This window comes from Stenella coeruleoalba (genome assembly GCF_951394435.1).
Source record: "Stenella coeruleoalba genome assembly, chromosome: 13".
Lineage (NCBI taxonomy): Eukaryota > Metazoa > Chordata > Mammalia > Artiodactyla > Delphinidae > Stenella > Stenella coeruleoalba.
Genome location: NC_137159.1, coordinates 58012930 through 58037012, shown reverse-complemented (window position 1 = coordinate 58037012; position 24083 = coordinate 58012930). Strand labels below are relative to the sequence as shown.

The 24083-nt window shown below is 39.6% G+C and overlaps 1 protein-coding gene across 15 annotated transcripts in view; it reads right to left on the bottom strand.

Annotated features, from left to right (window-relative positions):
• Window positions 1-24083, bottom strand: part of SLC8A1 (solute carrier family 8 member A1) — a 409922-nt gene that overhangs the window by 71178 nt on the left and 314661 nt on the right. For 10 of the 15 annotated variants that reach the window (XM_079940652.1, XM_079940657.1, XM_079940646.1 and 7 more), the window contains exons 3-7: window positions 9705-9808; window positions 6853-6873; window positions 6393-6410; window positions 6278-6292; window positions 2076-2144 (exon numbers count right to left, since the gene is read on the bottom strand). In XM_079940652.1, the coding sequence (XP_079796778.1) occupies window positions 2076-2144; window positions 6278-6292; window positions 6393-6410; window positions 6853-6873; window positions 9705-9808 (227 nt within the window). Of the gene's footprint in view, window positions 1-2075; window positions 2145-6277; window positions 6293-6392; window positions 6411-6852; window positions 6874-9704; window positions 9809-10337; window positions 10445-21765; window positions 21788-24083 lie in introns of those variants that run through there. The other 5 variants (XM_079940649.1, XM_079940651.1, XM_079940650.1 and 2 more) reach the window with 5 other exon arrangements.

Here is a 24083-nt window from a genome sequence, read left to right as displayed (position 1 = left end):
ATTTCACACGTCATTGCACTCCTACACTATGTCAACATACTGAGGCCCCTCCCACCCCGCCTCTTCTTCCAGGAACTCATGGTCTAGTGGGAAGTGAGGCATATAGATGGAACAACTTCTAGTACAGCAAGGTAGGGGCTGAAGGTCCAGGGTCAGGAAGTAGCTCCCTCTGACCAAAGGAGTCAGGGAAGGCTTCAGGAAAGAGGAGATATTTGAAATTGGCCTTGAAGCATGTATAGGAGCTTGCCAGGTGAAGGTGGTGGGAAGGCTGGCTAGGAGGTAATAGAGGAAGGAGGGGCATTCCAGGCAGAAAGAAGTCAAAGCACAAAGGCCTAGTGTCATGGTAGGGTCAGGGATGTTTTCACTTAATAAACATCATGAACATTTAAGAGATAATTATACTTATATGTAACTGAGAGAAGACAGCTGGATAAATCCTTTTATTGCTCTATAATGATACAGATAAATTAGTATTTGTGATCCAGATTTTTGAAACTGGCAAAGAAGAGAGCTAAGCTTATTTTTTTAAAGTGTCTTCTCTTTAGGTATCTTTTATTGAATAGGGAAATCGTTTAACGGCACATTTTTTGATCACCTATTTTTTTTCACTTTGAGTGCTGGATCAAATGCAGTTCATTTTACTGTGGCCAAGTCAGTTTCATTTCCTTATTTATGCATATGCTGTGCTTTTAGTTCTGCTTCTCAGGTAGAGGAAATTCTCTATGTAATCCTGTTTATCTGTATAGGTACATATATATGTACATATTTTTAAACTCATCATATTTTATTGAGAAGTTGATAATAAATTATATAACATCATGGTCTTAACCAACCAACCCAACTTAAAGATCAAATGCATAATTAACGGCCATGGTTAAAATCAGTATTGACAGGACAGAAAACAATCCTGTGATGAAATCATTGGTAGGGGTCCTCCCTTCCCCTGAGTAACTGATTTTGCAAATGACACATCACAATAGCTAATGGGTACCAGGGATCTGGGAAAAGCAGAATCATGAAAAAGCTGCTGTTAATGCTTTCTTGATCAGGCTGCATTTGGAAGCCACATCACTGTAAGAGGTGAAGGGCTGAGAACACGAATCTCTATTAGAAAACAATACAACCCACGTGGAGAACTGCACCCGAGGAGCTACTGTGGATATTCGTGAATGCATTTGCAATTTTTTGTCTCAACACACAATGTAAAATTTGGAAATGGGTACAAGGCCAGTGGTGGGACAATTTGCTTGTGGTTATTTTAATCCTTCACTCAGATCTGTGTTGACAAGTCTGAGAGCGGAGATCTCTTTTTCAGCACCTGGCTGGTCTGTTTGATTAGAACCTAAAGAGACTGGTACTTTATTTCCATGAGGAATATTCTGGAACAACTCTGCAGTCAGGGCTGCATGATTACTGAATGGGAGTGTGGGATGCGAGAACGAGCAAAGTCTTACTGCAGCAGGCAGAAGTGTTTCTGCAGCCATGACCAGTGATGGGCGATGGTGACAACTGAAGAGTGAGTATCCGTGTCCTTATCCAGAGCTTGGTAAATTAAGGCAAGGGGCTCACACCCGGGCTCTAATCGTACAGTCGATCTGGGATAGCTCTGTCATCCTTTAGTCACCCTGTCAATGTTCCCCTCTGGAGAAACCCCACAGATGTACTGTCATCTGTACATATTTGGCTAACATCATGTTGCCTGGCGGAAGGAAAGGCAGACTCTGGGAAGAGAGACAGCTTGCTTTTAAAGACATTTCATGACATTTGCAATGAAAGGCCCATGTTGAAGAAGCGAGATTTGCAAGAAATCTGGAGTATACTGAAACTTGAGAGGCTATTGGACTCAATCTTCTCTGTAGGTCCATGCTTCCCCCTCCACCATGCGTCCCGTCCTGGGCCGATGTGGTGCCTTGTTGCTGACTCATCATACCCCCAACTGCAGAGAAGCCACGGCATTGTGTAGCAATGCTTTAGAGGTAATGGGGGTGAACTGTGTCACTTTAATGTCGAAAGACCGAAAGAACCCTTGAAGGCAATTAAACTGTGGTTTTCAAGGACCGTGATGAAATGAGTACCTGCGATGGTGATTATAGTAGAGGGGATCGGATGTTCTCTAGCATGAACTTTCCTGAAGACAGGTTGGCCTGGCAAAAGGACAGGCAGAAAGTCAGCAGACTGGATTGCACTGGTTTGCCAGAAGAGCTTTGTGGAATTAGTAAGCTGAATGTCACCCCCAGATGCACCCAGTGCAAGCAATGTTAGTTTGGGGACTGAGCGGTCAGCGGTCACTGTTATGTAGGTTGAAGAAGTGAGCAAGTAAATAAACGGGGCAGGTGCTCTAGGAGTCCAATCAGATTGTGTGAATAAAGCACACGCCCCACAGTAGGGTTGCAGCCAGATTCCTGCAGGTGTCTGAGATGGAGTATCCATGCCCGTCAAGTTCCTGCTTCCAGAGGCATCACGGAACAATGAAAAGCACTCGGTGTGATGACAGGTAGCCTCGTGGTGCCAACAACATGGCCTTAAGTAGGCCATTTCTCCAGTTACCCCATGTGTGAAATGGAGATAATAGTGCCTGCTCTGTCCATATCACAGGTCTGTGTGAGGGTCAAGCAACATAACATCAGGGAACATGCTTATTTGTTTCCTTGGCAGTCTGAATGGGAGAAGGTTGTACACACTGGAAGGTTTTACAAGGGTTCACCATTGTCACAGTGACTGGCTGGATTACCTAGTTTAGGGTTTTCATGAAACTCCTGGTTCAACTGACTACCTGCTTTTCGCTTCTACCAAGAGATCCCAGAACTGACCTGGAATCATGAGACTGGGACTGCAAATTCTGCCATATGCTTTCCATCTAAACTTGGGCAAAAGGTGTTTCTTTTCTCTGGGATTCAGTTTTCTCAATTGTACAATGAAGGCAAACTTGAAGGGGATTTGTTTCTCTAACCTATATACTGGAGTGACTAAAGTGTGTTTAACTGTCGGAATTTTCATAGCTTGGCTTCCTTAAAAAGCCATGTGCGTTATGAAGACTCACGTGATGAGCGTAATATGATTGGAAGAGTAACTTTTATTTATTTATTTATTATTATTATTATTTTTTTGCGGTACGTGGGCCTCTCACTGCTGTGGCCTCTCCCGCTGCGGAGCACAGGCTCCGGACGCTCAGGCTCAGCGGCCATGGCTCACCGGCCCAGCTGCTCCGCGGCATGTGGGATCTTCCCAGACCAGGGCACGAACCCATGTCCCCTGCATCGGTAGGCGGACTCTCAACCACTGCGCCACCAGGGAAGCCCCGGGAAGAGTAACTTTTAAAAAGGTATACTGACTGTTACATACTTTTAATTAATTAGGGAACTTTTTTGCTGCCTGTTTGGGGACAGAAACATGCCTCTATTTTTCCAAATTGAGCCAGAATACTTAATTTTGTTAAAAATATCCAAATTAATGTACTCTAGTTTCCCCCTTCTGGGGTCCTCCTCATTTTTCATTTGACTGGAATTCATACTGATGGCATTTCAGAGACATAGTGAGGCTCTGGATCGAAAAGGGATTGAGATGCAGGTAGGAATATACAAGTTGGGAGAAAGGAACTAAAAGTGCTGGGTTAAGGTAGTCATCACATGGCCTTGGACTTAAAGTTAGGGGGCCGGGCTCTGAGCCCTGGCTGGATGACTGGAGTAGACTGATCACCTTTGAACCTTCATTTCTTCTCCTATAAATGAGAACAAAAGATCTTATTCCATAAGGTTGAGGATTAAATGATATAATGAATAAGAAATACTTTCCAAATTCGAATGAGCTATAATGTATAGGGGGTTATCATGTTATGTGCCTGGAGGGTCAAGGGGGAATTACATCACAGGTCCCAACAAGGGCCTTTCAATGAGGCAAAGTCTGAGAGCAACAGGTGAAGATTTGCAAATTCCAAAAGCACCTCCAGCATTTAATGTCCATCACTAATGACACCTCTGAAATAGATGTACTGGGTTGTGGACCAAATGACTTTTTCAATTTCCATATATCCTGCTTCAACTTTAGATTTTCACACTTAGCTGCACAAGACTGCATAAAAGCTGCAGGCAAAGTCCAAGAGTTAGATTAATTTTCCTTTACTGCCCCTGCGTCTCAAAGCGTTGACTTCAAAGCCTCAAACTGACTTCAAAGAAAAGCTCTCCAGGCCTTACAGCTGGTTTTCACTAAATTTTAGAACTTTCCCCAGAGGCATCTATAGAGACCTAAATTTTAGAACTTTCCCCAGAGGCATCTATAGAGAGTGGATCCCAGGCATTCTGGCCTGGTTCCGGAGAAGAAGGATCATGTAAAGTTGGAGGAACAGGCCAATGTGGAAATTCCCAGAGGGTTCTGCAACTTTCTCTCATTTTAACTGCATCAATTTCAGGTTTTGGGAAGAGGAGGTAAAACAGGAAAATTGCTATTGAAGATTAAGGTTCAAACTATAAGAAAGAGCTTAATGAAGTGCATGAAGTAATAGAAAACCTTTGAAAGAAGTGATTCTGTCCTCTTGGATGCGTGATGTGTCCGAGACAGAAAATGTTGGATGTTACTGGTGGGGTATTCTAGAACTTGATACGAACAATTTCTGAGAAAAGAAAATTAGGCTCCCAATACCTAGTTACTAAAAAGGAAGATGTTTCAATGGTAGGAAGGCCCTAAAAGCAAACTCCTGACATATTCAATGATAAAACAGGAAGCTATCCCAACACATAAATGCGTTTTAACAAGGCATTCTACCACTAAAGGTTTTTAGTTAAGGTCTCATTATCAGGCTGCATAGGGCTGAGGGAGCTGTAGATACTATACTATTCCTCAAATGGGTGACTTTTTTTTTTTAAATTACTTCAAGGAAGCCATGAAGACTGGCTTGCCGAATTTCTACCTTCCTCAAAGCTCACAAGGATCATTAACTTACTGGGTGATAGAATCAGAATATTTCCAAAAAGATTTCAATAAGTTAAAACGATGGGATGAAAAAAGGAAGATTAAAGTTTTAAAAGTAAATGTAAATTCCTTCACTCGGATTCAAAAATTGCATATTTGGCAGCGCAGAATTTGGAAGACTTGACCTAGGAGAGTGTCAGGTGAATCAGGTTTAAGAAATCCTCTATGAGCACTTGTTCTATTTAATATTTTTATCCTTTTCAATTTCTATGTCTCCGAGAGTCTATGAATCATTTTGTCATTAAATGCCGTGTCTGGAGAGAAGAAGTGGAGGGCAATAGTCCATGTGAAATTGGACGCGTTCAGAAAGTTCCGCTTTGGACGGAATCATGTTGAAACTTCTTGATCATGAATTTACACTGATGGTGGTTTAAGTTAACGCCACCCCACACCATAACATTTTCAAACTTAGAATGTTTGAAAATATTTCCTTTCTAAATATTTTGTTTAGCTATCTGGTTTCAGAAAAAAATAACTAGAATATAGATATCTGCATAATTATATTGGAAAATGCCACGGCCATTAGGATGGCCTTTAAGGACATCTTCAACCTGCAGCTTCAGACAAATCAGGCCTACCATTTGATATGTATCTCCCTCTCTAAATCTACATAGATGATTCTGAAAGGGTGAGAAAATATTTAGGGTCAAAAGAAAGGATGCTGTAAGGAAATATCTTTCTTCTCTATGTAAGGAAATAGCTTTAGAGTCGTGCTGGCTAAAAAATGCAGTCAACAGCGGCTGGGTACCATTATGAAATTAAGGGTTTTAAACTTTTTGACTGACATTTTGAGTTTTTACAGAGCACTTTGTAATCCACTGCAAGTGGCAGACATAGTACTCATTACCATGTTAAGAATGCTAAAACTTCGCAGATTGGTGTGGTGGCATGAGGGGAAGGCATGCTTTATCTTCTCCCAGGAGGGCATTATCTATGATTAGGACCCTGAGCTTGGGCCGTGGAGTGGGCTTGTATGTCAAGTCCTCTGTTTCCTTGAGACGAGCAACCGTTTTATTTATTCTGGTACTCTCTGGAGCATCTAGCAAGGTACACTCACATCATCAGTGCTATGAGAACATCTGTAAATTGATCAGTGTCAAAATATGACCAATTACAGGTTCTCCACACAAATCTGCTTATCAGTAAACACAGCATACACCTTGTTAATGTGTAAGATGTTAACTGTGTAAAGTCAGCAAAAGCACACCATGTGTCACAGCTAAACGTTAATGCAGGGCACGTAAGATGTGGTTTTTGTTTGATAATTAAGGGTATTTGGGGGAAAATGAAGAACATTAAAAAATGGTCTTACCATACAGGTATTTTCCTTCATTAAAAGGAAATAAAAATGAGAAATAATTTTTAAAAATGTAAACAACACACGGTACAAAATAAAATTTGGTTCATTAGACTTAAAAAATTCATACCTGTTATTGTGAAGCCACCTAAAAAAGAAAAAAAGAAAGAAATGTTACAATTCATTTCATTTACACTCTAAATAACAAATACCAGTGACATCAGACCGCCTGACAGCCTGTCCAAAGTACAAAAACTTGCCAAATTGTATATACAATTAAGAAAAATATGAAAACATCCATTCATGACTTAATCGCTAATCAATCTTTTAAGACTATGAGCTTTAGTGTACAAATTTAATTCTTGTGCATACCTAAGAAAGCACTGATTTTGTAAAAGGTCATACTGAACCCAAAGCAGAATGTAAACTACCCAACCTTCACAAAATTATGAGGCCCATGGCTCTAAACAACAATCTTGCTAATAAATCAGCAGAAATAAAAAATAAGTCAGAAAGCTACTGTAGCACCTGACAGAAATGGAAAATAACCTAGAAAAATGGAAAGGAAATGCAAAAAATGAAATGCTTACCAAGCTCATTCAATAACAGGGCTGTGAAGGAAACAGACAAAGACAAACACAGAATAAGAGACCAGATGAATAATGAAAGTAAGAGGAATATCAGCAGAAAGAAATCCAGGCAGATCTGATTACAGTGGTAGGGAGCTGCTACTAAAAAATTGGTGCACGCCAAGTTAATGTGGCATTGGGAGTATTTCCAGATGATCCCAGAACTGATTTCTGCAAACGTGTGTGACTGATTCTACATATATAAACAATTCACTTTATATATTATTTCTTGACATTTAAGAAAACATTTCTACCGTATGTTTACACACAGTCTATACATCTAGTTTGCCAAATATAGTAGAAATATTTTATGAAGTTAATCCTAAACCTTATTTGAGTGAGCCTTCCTCTTGAAATAAGTGCCTGGCAGTTAGCGAATTCAACATATGGAAGTCTTAAAGCATCCAGGATCTCAGGGATTGTACCTTTCAATGGAAACAGAAAACATCTTAGGAAATTCCATTTTGGCCGCCCCGCCCATAAGGAGACTTTGGCCCAAGATGAAGTTCTCTGCTGGAGGTTCTATTTGCATGGTATTTTGGTCAGCAGGGAATGCTTATGCTTTTTAAATCCTCAAAATCTGTGTCCCAGGAATCAGTGCTTATTTGTGTGTCCTTATCTATGACCTGCACGGTATAATCCGACAACCAGATAGCTTCTTGTGGACACATAATTCCACAGAAACTGACAAGACAGGGAGGGAAGGCCTGGGGCAGCGGAGGTGGGGTGTGGGGCCCCACATACATAATTTGTCTTTCGGGTTTTGTGCTTTAAACCCAGACTATAGCTGTAGCACTTTATTCTGGTGAAAGCTACCTGACTAAATGTATCAAATAAATTACTTCTAGAGTTGTAGATGGGAAAGTTACAATTACCTTTTCAGGACCAGTTTTCTCTCTACTGGTAGTGGCATTAGAGGATACTTTATAAAACAAGTTAGTAATTTTATTTATGGTGACAGAGATCCACTTGTTGGGTGTCAAAAGCAAATAGTGCTATCAAGGAATTTTAATTTGCTTTTATATGAAGGCATATTTTACCAAAATGACAATTGAAAGAGCTGTATTCAAGATGCTCTTCCTTGAGATGAAAGGCAGTCCTTTGGAGGACTGCATTCAGAAGTAAGTGCTTTTTCCTGTATGTTAATGAGGCATTTTTGATCCCATCTTTGTAAGAAATTGGCACAGTTTTCTAGTGTCTTTTTCTTCCGCCTGCTGTCTGTGGAGCATATTAAATAGGCTGCATTAAAATGGGTCCCCAGTGCTCCTTTCTCCATCATTCTAAAGGTTCCTGTTACCTTTTTGAACATGATTAAGTCAGGACAACTTCGTTTTTGTTTGTTTTCTGATGGACTCTGAGGCCAGTGAGTTCTTACAAAAGTGGGATTAGTTAAATTCCCCCAAATGTTGGGTCTGTATAGGAATTAGTCCTTTGTATTTGATTTTTTTTCTTTACATGTAAAAGTTTACATTTCTTGCAAAGTGGTCACCTAAACATCTATACTGCCTTCATCAATGGTTTAAATGCAATTAATAAGAGCTATTAATAGGTACTATGCTCATTTTATATATATATAATTAAGTGTATACCATTGCTTTTAAAATGACCACTAGGGCTTCCCTGGTGGCGCAGTGGTTGGGAGTCCGCCTGCCAGTGCAGGGGACACGGGTTCGTGCCCCGGTCCGAGAGGATCCCACATGCCGCGGAGCAGCTGGGCCCGTGAGCCATGGCCGCTGATCCTGCGCGTCCGGAGCCTGTGCTCCGCAACGGGAGAGGCCACAGCAGTGAGAGGCCAGCGTACCGCAAAAAACAAAAACAAACAAACAAAATAAAACAACCACTATTAGAGGGTAATTATGGGACGCCCTCGGAATAATTCAGAATAAAAAAACTATTTTTAAAGCTGATATAAAATTCCTGTCCTTCCTTCTCAACTATAGGCCATATAAAATAGATATAAAATCAAAGACAGCAAAAAATATGGCTTCTTTCTTCAAATAGTTTCTAAAAATATAAACACAAATCAACACAAAAATCTAATTATAAGGATGCTGCTGTTTATTTTTTATTTTTAGAAAAAAATTCTATATGTTAGAAATGTGTCAATTCTACAAGAATCAAAAGATTTTGAAGCATAAGACAGGAACGGCTTTAAGTAAGGGCTAAGTTCTTACTGAACTACCATATCCTTCCTCCTAAAGAAAATCGATATGACCATGGTTTCATACATATGGTCTCTTTTAAATATCATATCTGATGATATGAAAAATATTTTACCAAAATGAACACTAGGATATTAATGCCACTACTCTTTAAGGATCTTTGTTCTAAGTTTGTTTTTTTTTTTTTGAAAACTGGCTTCTCTAAATTAGACTAATTATTGAATTCTTCTGAAGTTTCCTATTAGTTGCCATTAGACCCATCTACCATGACTAATAGGCATTAAGTAGTCTCCATCACTAACATTTTAGGGGATATTTAATAGCTAGAATCAAATTTTAGAATGATTCCCGAATAGTGAAAAACTAAACCCAGAAATCATTCTTTTATGTCATCCCTTCTGAATTACAGAAATCTCTTCCAGTATTTCTGGAATCTGGTATCAATCAAGGTGAGCTGGCATTTTCTGAAGAAAAGGGACATTGTTTGGTGCATTTGTGAATATGGGCAGGAAAATGAAATGGCTAAAGCTTCAAAGGAGAGGAAGTATAGTACTTGGAAGCCGAGGAAGAGGAGAGAGTTAAATGTGAGAGTAGGAGACACAGAGAGAAGAGTACAATTTCTCGCTGGTATGTCTTTGTGTACTCTCACACCTTTCATTCCTCTTCTTATCCATTTTGGTTCCTCAAGCACAAGGGAGAAACTGCACTCTTTCTCATATTCCTCACGGTCAAATATTCTAATGGTAATGATCTTCCTGTGGGAACACAAGACAAAGGCAAAACAAATGGTTGGAGTCACACGCTCATGCTAGGTGTTCACCAAGCAGCATGTTACTGTGATGTTATGGAAGGAGAACTGGCCACACATGGACCTCCAGGAGTATGTAAAAGGGCATCCAGGTACTCTCAGCTGGCCCCGTTAAGTTTCCTCTAATCCATCATTTTTACAAATTCTTCCTGCTTCAATGAGCAGTCAGGAGGTATCCCAAATCAGGAAGAGAAATCAGAAAGTCGGCTTCATGTGGGTGCAGGAAGCATCAGCACCAACTTTCCCAGGCTCGACTGCACTGACAATGAGTAGCTCAGACTGCCATGTGCAGAGTGGCCCAAACTGGCTGCTGGAGCTCCAGGCTGGGCTCCCTGTGGCCCCAGAGGAGATCTATGCCCCGTTACATAGGTGGAGGGATGTGTGCATTGTAAGTCACGTTCTGGAGAGTGCAGGCATCCAGGGGTGGCACAGGCCAGTAGAAGCTGTTGGGCTCAGCCCTGGAGCAGTTCCCCCACCTTTCTTCTCACTCATCTCCACCAAGCGGGGCTCGCCAATCTCAAGGAGGAAGGTCTTGTTTTTCTCATACTCCTCATCATCAATTACCTTGACTGATATTGTTTTGCTGAAACAGAGAAGAATAGAAATTGACGAACAAGGGGAATAGGAAATAGGAGAGAAGGAACATAGAGAAGAGGAAAGCAAGGTTAACGAGTGGCACTTCCAGACAAACGGCAACTGAGAAACTTCTGGACCGTGAGACTGTCCTTCCAGAATGGGTGTGGGATGGGTCTGAGAGAGTGGAAAGGTCACCCAATGCACAGCTGCCCTGCCCAGGACCACAGAACTGTTTCAGCCAAAATACAGCATTCATACTACTAGGTTTATCATCATCATGGGAAGCAGAAAAACATAGATCACAATAATAAGAAAAGAAAAATAGATTTATTTAGTAAATGCCTTAACCACAGGATTGTCTGAGCTGTGCTCTGGAATTCAACCCTTTGAAACAAATCAGTAAACCACATCAAAATATGAACAGAGGTTATATCTGAGTAACAGGCATAAGGGTCATTTCTGGGGGCCTTCATTCTGCTTTACTGTATTTCCAAACATAACATTTTTACCATAAAATTTTATTAAAATAATAAATGCATAAGAGCATCACAAAATAAAATGAAAGTCTTTTATCTTACCCCACCCAATGTCCTAGACTCAAACTCTTTTTCAGGTGAGTCAGATTTTCCACCTAGATCACAAGGGGAAGTTGTTCATGTTTTGTTTGTCTTTCTAAAGATGGAAGCCTCCTAAGGTGGGGGTGGGGAGTCATGATGTTCTAGTTATTTTCTTCCCTCCCAAAGCTGACCTTCAACTTTGACAAAATACACTCTACCCTACTTTCGAACTCCACCGATACACCAAGGCATTTCATTAAGAATGCTTCCTGTAATCCATCCTTTAGAGCTTCTTGCCTTATCCTGTGGTTGTGATTGACAGGTAGGTAGGACAAATGCAAATATTATGCAAATCTCAACTCCCCACAAGACCTGATGACTCTGAAAAGAAATTTAATGTTACCTTCTAATTAATGAGGGCTTAATCACTTCATGTATTACAACTTATTCAGAGCCCCCAAACACTTGTTTGTCCTTGAAAATATTCTTTTTGTTCAGTACCATTGGCCAAGAACATTTCTGACTAAAGGTTTTTTTTTTTTTTTTTTTTTTTTTTGCGGTACGTGGGCCTCTCACTGTTGTGGCCTCTCCCGTTGAGGAGCACAGGCTCCGGACGCGCAGGCTCAGCAGCCATGGCTCACGGGCCCAGCCGCTCCGCGGCACGTGGGATCTTCCCAGACCGGGACACGAACCCATGTCCCCTGCATCAGCAGGCGGACTCTCAACCACTGCGCCACCAGGGAAGCCCTAACTAAAGGTTTTAAAACAATGACTTCATAAAGACACACAGTTTTAATGTCATGGACATTATTTAGTTTTGGTGGAATTTTCTAGGTCTTCTGGAAGGAAATTAGTCTATAACCTTTTTTTTTTCAATATTGATGAAAGCCCTCAAGTTTCATTTAGACCTATGCAAGCCAAAGAGCACCAGTCTTCTTTTCTTGTATGAAGGAGAATAAAGGTAGAAGTTGCTTTTAATTCTCTGAATTTCCCAGCCCCTAATGCTAAGTGAGATCAAATGATTGCTTCTGATTCTGGGGAGCCTCATAACCTCCTCGCTGCTCCTCAGCTAAAGAACATCCCCCATAGCGCTCACATCCCCATTTCTCACTACTAAGGGGTTGGAGCGCATGACGGTGCCTTTCTATCTCAGCTCTGTCCTCAAAGGCCAGATGAGCAGCTGTCAATGACTAAAGCAATAATCATTTTTTAAGAGCAATTAGATACTTACAAAACTACCAACAGTACGACAAAAGTCCAACCACATGTGTATAGTGAACAGTTCCTGTCTAACTTCTAGAACTATTTTTCTGGAATTCACCCATTTACTTTATATACACATATATATATATATAAGTACCCTGGTGTAGTCAGGGCAGGCTGTATATATATGTACAGCCTGCCCTGACTACACCAGGATATCTGATCATTCCTCAATATCCAAAAATCACAAAATGTTAGAGAAAGCGCAAGAAGATGTAAGAAATGATATGTGTGTTTTTAATTTCAGAACTGAACTTGATGTTATAAGTGAGATCAAATTTACTCTTCAGAAACCTGCCAAATGTCTACCCTCTGTCATGCAACTTATGTGTTTAGGTATTAATTTCCATCTTACTGCCTTGTAATCATAAATTATACTTGTACCTCTCTGCTAAAGTCACCAGCATAATATGACCATGGGTGGGAAAACATTGGTGGGCATTAGAAGGGCCCTGCTATCGTCTTCTGGCCCCAGTGGCCCCAAATTCATAATCAAGGCACTTCATGGTAGGGTACATGTTGCAATGCTCTTGCATATATTACTTTAAAACATTTGACTTATCTTTTTCCATCTTGTACTTCCAATCTATCTCACATCTCATATTTTATTAGATTGTAGAAATGAAGAAAGCACAGTGGAGATGTTTGTAGTAGTCTTGCTAATAGGGCGAGCATTTGTTTAGGAAAGGCTCCCAGTTTCATTCCCAAAGGGCAACATGACCACTTATTCACAAATAAATAGAAAAACCCAAATAACATAGTGTTTCTTATCCTTGGTGAAGTTAATCTGCTATAGGTTTATTTTCTACATTCTGAGTAGCTGATTAATGTGAGAAATATAGGGTCCCACCCAATTTGTTTGTATAATAAAATAAGCACATAATATTTATCAGCAGACTATCGCTATTCACTGGGATCATAATCCTTAGAAAACGTTTCAGTACCGGATAACTATGACACTGGAAATTCAACTTACGAAGGGAAAGAAAACAGTACCTCCGTAGGTACTTGGCAAAGATGAATGGGATTTGCATAATGGCATATTATTTCAAAATCATTAGTAATACAATCAGTAGTGCCCTTGACAGGAGGAGCCATTAAATTGTATATTGAGTTTGCTTCTCTTGCACAGTAAAGCTATTAATAGGAAACTTGATGATTAAAGGACAATTCAGTCAATTTAACGAGGCAAGATAAAGTCAATCATTATGAATTAGCCCTCTGAATCAAGAGGCAAAAATCAGAAGGGACTGGTAATGTTCACTTTTTGCTTCAGAACAGAACTATTCCTCCCCTTAGCAAAGGTGGAGAAGGTGAAATTAACCTATATAAATTTTAAAGGATCATATCCTTGCGATGTCTTTTGCTCACTTTCCAGAGCCTAACTAATACAGGAAAGGGACTGTCATTGCTTCTTCCATCACTGGGGATGTTACAGGAGATGGCGTTTATCTGGTGAAGAACGCAGTTCCACTAGCTTGATAATCAGCAGAAGTATACCTCTCTGTTCCTCACAGTTCTGCAGTGGAAATTATATCTCAAGGACTGAAGGGATCTTAAAGGTCCTCCAGTTTGCCCCCCATTGCCACACCGATTCCCACATTCACAGGGCTTTTGCACTGTCCTAAAGACTCCCTCTCTCTGAGAACACAGATTCATGTTGTGTTGTACTTTGCTTCCATTTACCAATGGGAAGCAGTCAGATAGCTGTTGTTCTTTCTTTTTTTTTAACTGAAGTATAGTTAATTTACAATGTTGTGTTAGTTTCAAGCATACAGCAAAGTGATTCAGTTATACATATATACATATATATATTCTTTTTCAGATCCTTATATATATGTGTGTGTGTATATACATATATATATAAACATGTTCTTTTTCAGATTCTTTTCCATTATAGGTTATTACAAGATATTGAGTATAGTTCCCTGTGCAATACAGTAGTGTTGTTACTTCTTTAAATTAACAGGTTAACCAAGACAAGATTGGAATAGTCAGGCAGGCCCAGCCCTTCACCTAACAACAACCCCTGCACTATTATTATACTGATAAGGAACAGATAGAAAACTGTGTCATGCAATTTTCAGCTACCGTAATTATGATGAAGAAGGTAAGGAGAATTTCTCACTTGATCTTTTTTACATCACTTTAAAGTTGAAGAGTATACTATAACGATTATGTTTCCTAGAAACTAGCAACGAGTTACAAATCTCATGATAACATTAAAACATTAAATAATTTGTCAGGATGGCCAAAATTTTTATGCATATACATTTTGGATCCACTTCTAGAAAAAAAAAAAGCATTTGGTTAAGAAAGATCAATTTATTTAGTGGAAAAATACAGGTTGTTCCTTTTGATTTTTGCAGTGCCTTTCCTTTGATGATACTAAGCCCACATCTATACTTTATTTCCAAGTCTCTCTCTTATCTGATGGGTCTCAAAGGACCAAACATCTTCAAACATTCTAGTAAGGAGTTCTTATATCAGGTGGTGACTCAGGTAAACTGTGAGAAAGAAGAGAAAGACATGGTGTTACTAGTGGGAGCTAAAAAAGAAAATCTCTTCAAAATACATTCTAATCTCTCATTATTAAGCCAAAGTCCTATCAGTCTCTTCAAATTTCAGCCTCAATTAGTCCTTCTGTGGTTTCTTTTCCCTAAGACCGCTCTTGATATTGGGAGACGTGAGGAAACGAGGTGGAGGATGAAAAAGAAGACTCTTTCTAAATCCTCATAAAATAAAAAAGATTTTAGTGAGGATTTCACACCTGTAGATGCTACAATGTCTCTTTTAAAATTTATTTGATTTTTAAGATTTAGCCTCTTTTTAGGCGTACTCAGGGGTCAATGGACTGATGGGCATTTTGCATTTTTTAGTTCACCGATCAATCTTCAGAGCAGCCCTGGAAGCGACTTCTACAACTTGTACAATTCAGAGGAAACAATGACTCAGAGAAGTTAAGTAACTTCCAAGGTCACAGAGAGAGACTCCTGTAACTGGCTCCAAAGACCAACATCTTTCAATTATGTGACCCACGCAGTCCTTATTCATTCAGCTGTGCAGTAGTTTTATGACCACTTTAAAAGATCTGAATCATTATTTTGAAGTAATATACAGGTTTATTGTTTAATCTTTATGTTAACAAAGACTACCTGGATGAGCAACGATAGATTTTCAATTCTATTTTTAAAAGGAGTGCAGCACATATTACATTCGATGGCAGCTGTCATGAAAAGGCAAATCCTTGAGGCGATAAAGGTCCTGTTAGGATTAACTGAAAAGCACCATGAACACACGAGGGCTCCCCAACTCTGAGGAATACGAGCAACCGACCAGCAGCCTTGGCTTCACCTGGAGGCCTGTCAGAAACGCGGGATCTCAGGGCCCACCCCAGACCCACCAAATTGCATCTGCATTTTATCAAGATCCCCAGATGACGCTGATGCAAGCAAAAGTTTGAGAAGCGCTGATCTCGACAGGATAAAGGGTTCTTTCATTACAGATAATAAATGAAGAGGCTGGTGGTAATTGGGCTCATGTTTTGGAACTGTCTGCATATTTGAATCATGTGTGCAGCTTTGAAAACTCTAAATGCCTGGGCGCGGCACACTCCGGATCGGTGAGATGAATGTCTCTGGTTTTGGGGCCTCGGCACGAATACAGTTCTACAAAGTTTTTCAAGGGATTCTAATAATGTGGCTGGGAGCTGGCTAATGGAGAATCAGCATGTCTGGCCAGACGTTTAGAAGAATGTATTAAATAAGGAATAGGTAGCATTGTGAGGAAGTAAGGGTCAAAGCTAAATTTTCGATCTAATTAGTTATCTAGGCTGAAGCATGGGAGAGACATTTAACTTTGTCCTTCACTGGTATTCTTTTCTGGATTATAGAGAGCACATAAAGTTGTCGTTTTCTCCTCTCAGGAAATGCTGGTCTCCACAAGCAAACTTAATAGTTACAGATGAGAAAACACCTTTAGCCTCTGGGCAGCAGAGTGATTTCCTTCTCAGAGAGATAAGAATTCTGGTGCTAGGTTTTTAGACAACAGAGGTTCTATTTGGAGAACAGAAGAACTAAGGGTTTCATTTGCCACAGAAGACAGTAATTAATGTCTTATATTCTTTCTCTCAGAGAGCCTCTGAGCCATGTCAGTCAAAGGCCATGTCTGTGGAACTGGAAACTTTCCACCTGGAAGCCACCACATTCAGACTCAAGAAAGAAGTGACCCAGGACCGACGTCATCTGAAGGGAAAATATCTGGCAATTTCTCTGATCATAGAGTGATGTCATCAGGTAAGGCAAGTTTGAAATGGAATCCCCAGTACACCTGATGTTAAAAGCTTCAGGATAAACTCCTCTTACTCAAAAAAGACAAATAAACCAACTTAAAATGCGCAAAGGATCTGAACAGACTTTTCTCCATAGAAAGTAAACCAACGGCCAATAAGTACATGAGACGCTCAGCATCATTTGTTATCAGGGAAATGCAAATCAAAACCACAATGAGACGCCACTTCACCCCCACCAAGATAGCTATAATCAGAAAAACAGATACTAGTATGTGCTATATGGAGAATGTAGAGGAACTGGAACTCTCTTACATTGCTGGTGGAAATGTTAAATGGTATAGAGGCTTTGGAAAAGTCTGGCAGTTCCTCAGAAGTTTAAAAATCAGGTTACCATATGACCCAGCAATTCCACTTCTAGGTGGAACTCAAGAGATTTAAAAACATATGTCTACACAAAAACTTATACATGAATGATTACAGCGGCATTACTGATAATAGCCCAAAGCTGGAAACAACCTAAATGTCTGTCGGCTGATGAATGGATAATCAAAATGTGATACCTCCACATAATGGAATATTATTCAGCAATAAAAAGGAATGAAATGCTGATACAGGCTACTAAAAAGTAGCGTTACTATGTCACCCCCAAACATACTGCTTCGGTATATTGATTATTTTGAGCTGGGGGTATGTAAAAATAGCAAATGCAGGGAGACGCTGTCTCTGAACTTCTCCCATCTGCCTAAAGACAGATGTTCCAAAAGGAACTCAAATGTCATAAATTCCCTCCCTGAGAATTTCATCAACCAGGGAAAGTGACTCTTATCACAGGAGAGGAGACTAGAAGTAGACACCAGGCAAACGTTGTCACAAACTGTCATATCTCCCATCTTTTCTTCTAAGGGTCCATTCATCTTTCCTAAAAATCATGTACTCTCCCCTAAGAAGCCAATATCCTCTCTCCCCGAGCCCTATTAGGACAGTATTCAAGCTTACATTTAAGCCACCTCAGAGAATGACTCATTTTTCCCTGGGTATCTCCCATGTACACATGTTAACAAACTTGTTTGTTTTTCTCTTGTTAATCTGTCTTTTATTACATGATCTCAGCCAAGAACTCTGAAGAGTAGAGGGAAAATTATTCTTCCTTCCCTGCACTTTGACATGGATGAACCTTGAAAACATTATGCTAAAGTGAAAGAAGCCAGACACAACTGTTCAGACATTGTATGATTCTATTTATATGAAACGTCCAGAATAGACAAACCCGTAGAGACAGGAAGTAAATTAGTGGTTGCCTAGGGCTGGGGATTGGGGGATAAATGGGGGTGACTGCTCATGGGCATGGGATTTCGTTTGGGGGTGATGGAAATATTCTAAAATCGATTATAGCAATGGTTGCACAATTCTGAGACTATAATAAAGCCCACTGAATTGCATATTTTAAATGGGTGAATTCTCTGGTATGTGAATTATATCTCAATAAAGCTGTTATTACAAAACACAACAGCAACGACAAACAAACTTCAGGATAAAATCGTAGTCTAGAAAAAGCCGTTTCCTTGGGTAAGAAAAGGTTGTGAGAATGTTTGGGGTGAATTTTCAGTTAGAAGTTTCAAATTTTGTTAGTACTGCCAAACAGAAAACTGGGGTGCTGCATGGCCCTGAGACAGTGAAAACCATTTGCATCAAAGCTAAGTGCCCTTGCTGTGACGGCTAGCTCCGCCACCCCTCAATCCCTCCCTCTCCCCAGGCAGAACACTCACTGCCTCCTTCAGGATCAAGGGCTGTTGATGTCGTGCTTTGACAGGCTAAGCATTTCTGGTGGATGTTACCTCAGGCCTGGCTTCCTTGGCAGGTTTCTTTTTCCCAGAGTATAAAGTCTCATGAAAAAATCAGAAGCAGCACTTCCTTCATGGCATTCATTTAAAAGGAAAGGAAAGGACTCTAATCGTGCGTTATGCCTGCTGCCCTTGCAAAGCAAACAGTTCTCTTCACACCACCTAGGGCATTATCCAGTGCTCTTTTCGGCATTGATTTCTCTCTACCAACAAGGAAAGATATGCTTGCTATGCGTTGCCTTTGTATCGCTTGGCTTAAATTCCTGGCCCATTTTAAGCTTTTTTTTTCCCTTCAAAAATTGACTTTGTGGGCTTCCCTGGTGCGCAGTGGTTGAGAGTCCGTCTGCTGATGCAGGGGACACGGGTTCGTGCCCCGGTCTGGGAAGATCCCACATGCCGCGGAGCGGCTGGGCCCGTGAACCATGGCCGCTGAGCCTGCGCGTCCGGAGCCTGTGCTCCGCAACGGGAGAGGCCACAACAGTGAGAGGCCCGCGTACCGCAAAAAACAAAAAACAAAACAAAACAAAACAAAAATTGACTTTGTGAGTTGCCTTGGTGATTAGGGAAAGAAAGGGGCAGTCAGAGAAGACCGACACATATATTCTCAACATTTTCCATAAGTGACCCCAAACAATTCCCCCCCAAATAACATTTTAAATAGGATAAGAACAGACTGCTTTTCATATTATTTCTAATAATACTTTTACATCCTTTTCAGATTATTGGTGAGGAACTCTTGGCATGACTTCACTTGGGAGTTTGTTTAAGGTTCCATTCTAAGATGGTCATAGAAGAGGGACTAGATCATGACTTAAATCTACTGTTTCCTTCATTGAACTGTCCAGGGCACCAAACTAGGACTCAAATTACCCTGGATTTGTATCTTGACTCTGTCACTTTCTGGCTGAGATATGTGGGCCAGTTCTGGCATCTTTCTAGACCTTAGTGTTATCATCTATCAAATGTGGATAAGGAAACTCACTTCGCAGTGACTATAATCTTCACAGTGTCGTGATGATCAGATAATGGGTGTCATCATTCAACAACTGTGGATAATAAAACTTCACACGTGATTGCAAAGGTCAAATAATATAATGCATGCAAAATCATTCTGCAAAGGACTATAAGATGTTAGGAAGAGTTGTCGTTAGTTGAAAAGAAGTGGTTTACTTTATAGTTTTTACTTGCTCCTTCACCCAGTCACCCAAAGGGGCAGCTGGCAGGTGAGAGGTGGAGGTCAGAAAATACTCAATGGAGTAATGGGCAATATCCTCAAATTCACTCTCAGATGTAGCTTGGGACCACATCTCACATAATGGACTTTCCAGGTGCAGAACTCTAAACTTAAAGATGCAAAACGCATAAGAAGTACTGGCATATATCCGGAGAAAATTCTATCTCGAAAAGATACATGCACCCCAATATTTATAGCAGCACTATTTACAATAGCCAAGACATGGTAGCAACCTAAATGTCCATTGACAGATGAATGGATAAGGAAGATGTATATACAATGGACTATTACTCAGTCATAGAAAAGAATGAAATATTGCCATTTGCAACAACATGGGTGGACCTGGAGAATATCATACTAAGTGAAGTAAGTCAGACAGAGACAAATATCATGTGATATCACTTATATGTGGAATGTAAGGTATGATACAAATGAACTTATTTATAAAACAGAAACAGACTCACAGATATAGGAAACAAATTTATGGTTACCAAAGGGGAAAAGAGGGGAGGTATCAATTAGGAGTTTGGGATTAGAAGATTCAAACTACTATATATAAAATAAACAACAAGGTTCTACTGTGTAGCACAGGGAACTATATTCAATATCTTGTAATACACTATAATGGAAAAGAATCTGGAAAAGAATACATATATATATATATATATATATATATAACTGAATCACTTTGCTGTATACCAGAAACGAACACAACTTTCCAAATCGGCTACAATTAAATAAAGAGAAATACTGGTCAGCTTCCCAGTCCCAGCCCTGACAGGTGTCCACTCACCACATTAGCTGGATACACAAAGGGGACAGAAGTTGTACTTTTCCTGGAGCTCCTGGTATGAAGCAGAGCCTGACAAATCCGGATGGTACTATTCTTTAATTTAAATAGACTCCGAAGATGAGAGTTGCTAAAGTAGCTGAATCAAAGTAATTCTCCAGGAGGACTTGTCATCCGTGCACTGATCTCTTTGCATTATCAAGTGGTAACTGAAATCATTGCTTCAAGCAGAGCAAGGAGCAGGGACAGCTAAAGTCCTGCTGTTCTCTGGGGCATACCAGAGGGCAGTGTCACAGAGCACTGGAGTAGGGATTGTCCAGCAGAACCTTGCTCTATTTTATTTCCCTCTGCTTGCTTTTGAATCTGAATGGCAACCAATTCATTTGTTCAAATGCAAAATAGGAACAAGTGTAATTCTTTTTCGATCTCTCTCTTTTTAGCAATCAATTGTCAGCTTTAGAGCTACCTTCCCATCCTTAGAAGACACGCTGGTTGACCACTTGAAAGAGACACTGCAGAGATCCTAGAGTTACTGTTCCAATAAGTAATATGCTGGGAACTCTGGCAGCCAACACCCTCCCCAAAAGGTTCTATCCTATGATGGTATGCTAATATAGAAATCACAAGAGTAAAGTTTGCTAAGAGAAAATGATATGAATGTATTTTAAAATGTCCATAATTTTGTGATGTATAAAATGTATACCTTACCATTGCTTTATTTCCCTGCAGCTAATATATACTTCAGTCTTAAGAAGGCTAAATTAATAAGGATCCCGGGTTTGTTACCTACATCTGCACGCTGAGACGATTTGTGAATTTAGTGAAAAACAAAGTGGATCAAGCATTGGGCACCATGTTGAAATACATCAAAATGGATCTTAGTCTTATTGTTTAATAATACTGACATTGTGCAAGTTCCATGAGAGAGGCACTTTTAACAAAATGATGGAGGATTCTCACCAACTTTTAAACTGATTCCTTAATTTGTTAGGATTGTTTGTAATCTGAGATCTTCACTGTATTCCTTAAAGGGAACAAAAAAGGTCAAATTCTCTAGAAAAAGTTGTGTTAACAAATTTCTCAAGGTTGAGGATAACGTTAGGAGTACCTTGGGGCACCGAGTATCTTTTCTACAAACTGAACACATAAAACATTTTAGTTCAGTTTTAGAAACTTCTGTTAAATCCTCAATTTGCCACTGCCCTTTATAAGAATTTGAAATTAGATGAAATTGTTGCTGTTGAATTTCAAAGAAACAGTTGGTTTTCCATGCTTTTCAAAAGCTCTCTTCATCTTGAACATTTTCAACATTCCTGGGTTGTCATTAGACTCTCTCCAGAGATTACTTATACCTTTGGTCCTTCCTCCTTTGTCAAGATTCTTTGTTCAAAGTAAAGAGTTTCCCTGGAAAGCAATGGAAAGATTTCACTCTTAGAACATTATAGGACAGCAGCTAGAATATGCTGAAAGCATCTCTATCCAAAAGAGGCCAGCTTTAAAAATAGAACACCAAGAAATAAAGCTGGGTTTTCTTAAGGTTTTTAATTCATATCCTCTTTCTCTTTTCCTTCCTTCCCTCCCTTTCTCCAAAGCCACAAAATATTCAATGGCAAATCAATCTCTCTCTGCATGCATTTGTATAAAATATTCTGAAAGACAGGATGCCAGGAATTTTCTTGAACATAACTAAATAAATCAATAATTAATGAATTGATGCTGATTTTTATATCTCACATTTCTAGTCCACGTCTAATATTTTATTGGTATTCTACATTAGATTAAGCAATCAGTTCTTATGTCTTCATACTATCGTAGGGGTTCAGAATGAGCCTCCCCACTGTTGCATGAGGATTACTTTCAGCTAAAGGCAATCAAGACCCTGTGGATTCAAGAGAAACTACTGTCCCTCCATTAACTACCTAGAAGAAATTAAATTGGCGATTTTTCCCAGAAAAAGAGTATGACCAGAGATAAATTTTATCTAAGTGGCGTTATGTGTGTGGCAGGGCAAACATCTAATAACCAAACATCTGTTCTTCTCCTTACAGTCCTATGAGTGACCCTCCTGACCTTGGAAGCCCCGGGTCCAGCTCCTATTCCTTAATTCAGGACGGCATTTATCTCATTTAACCTTTCTGCTTCTGAACCTCTCATGTATACGGGATCTCTGACTCTCTCATGCATGTTGGGTTCCTGTATGTATGAAATTAAATTTAATTTTCTCCTGTTAATCTGTCTCATGTCAATTTAATTCTTAGATGAGCCAGAAGAACCTAGAAGGGTAGAGGAAAATTTTTATTCTCCCTGACACTATCTATTCTATAAATATGTTTGGATTTTAATTTTGTATTTCACAGTGGAGGCCTATGGTTTACAGGAAAAAAAAAAAATTTACTTACCCAGTGGGTATAAGGTTGGAAAGACAGATTGGGTTCAGGTTTCTTTATCCTGAAGGTGTTATGAAGAAAGCTCTCCAGGAAGTCTATTAAGCTATTCCAATGTTAATTTACTTCCATAAATAACAGAATTATTAAGACTAATCAGGTCCCTGTAACCATGACCATGGCTCTGAGTGGTTCCACAATACTGGTGGGGAAAAATGACCTCCTAAAATGCTGTCTTAGGAAAGGGACTCAGGTTGCAAAATTCTTATTCTGTCATTTACTATATGAACCTGTATGAGTTACTTCCTCTTCCTAAGGCTCCTGCACTGTAAACGGGTTATAAAAATGGTATTTATCTCTGACTGCTGCAAATAAATCGTGATAACATATATAAGGTGCTTAACACAGAGCCTGGCATATATTAAGTGCTAAATGAATATCAACTAGGTCTACTAAGACCACGAGCAATATTGTGTTAAGAGCTGAGACTCTTGGGATTGTACTGCCTGTAAGTCGTGCAAATGAATTAATCTACGCCTTAGTTTCCTCATCAGTAAAAATAAAATAATTACATCTATATCATGAGGTTGTTCAGGGGATTACATGGGAAAACAGAACAGGACATGGCACACGGGAAGCACTCAATCAGTAGTGGTTATCATAATTACTGTTACAGAATGCAAGGAAGAAAGGGACTAGGGACTAAAGCATTTCAGTAAAGCTACTATCAAGGGGTAGGTTAGTAGAAATCAATACCACAGATTTTTTTAACATCAAATTTTCAGTGTATATCTTTGGCATTTGCTTTCCCTGATAACCCAGGCAAAACTTGATTCTGACCCTATTCATGTGAAACATCATAAATTGGCAGAATGAACAAGTTAGTATTAGCCAGTCTGTACTTCATGGGCTCTTCTTCACTAAATACAATGCAAGTAATATAAATTGCTTTCAGATCATTTTTGTGTTATTTTTCTAAAAGCGTTTTTCCTGCTTGTTAACATCACACTTATTCACCGTTGAGAATCTGACAAATGCAGAAATGAAGCAAAAGAAATAATAATCACCCATAAGCCTGCCACTAGAGATTACCATTTAACATTTCAAAATGTTCGCGTTTAGCTTTTAAAATACACAAGTGCATAATTTGGACCACATTGTGTGTGTATGTATGTGTGGGTGTGTATGTATGTGTGGGTGTGTATGTATGTGTGGGTGTGTATAAATAAAATTTGGTGTCATGATTTTTCACTTCATGTTATATTTTGGACACTTCCCGTGACATA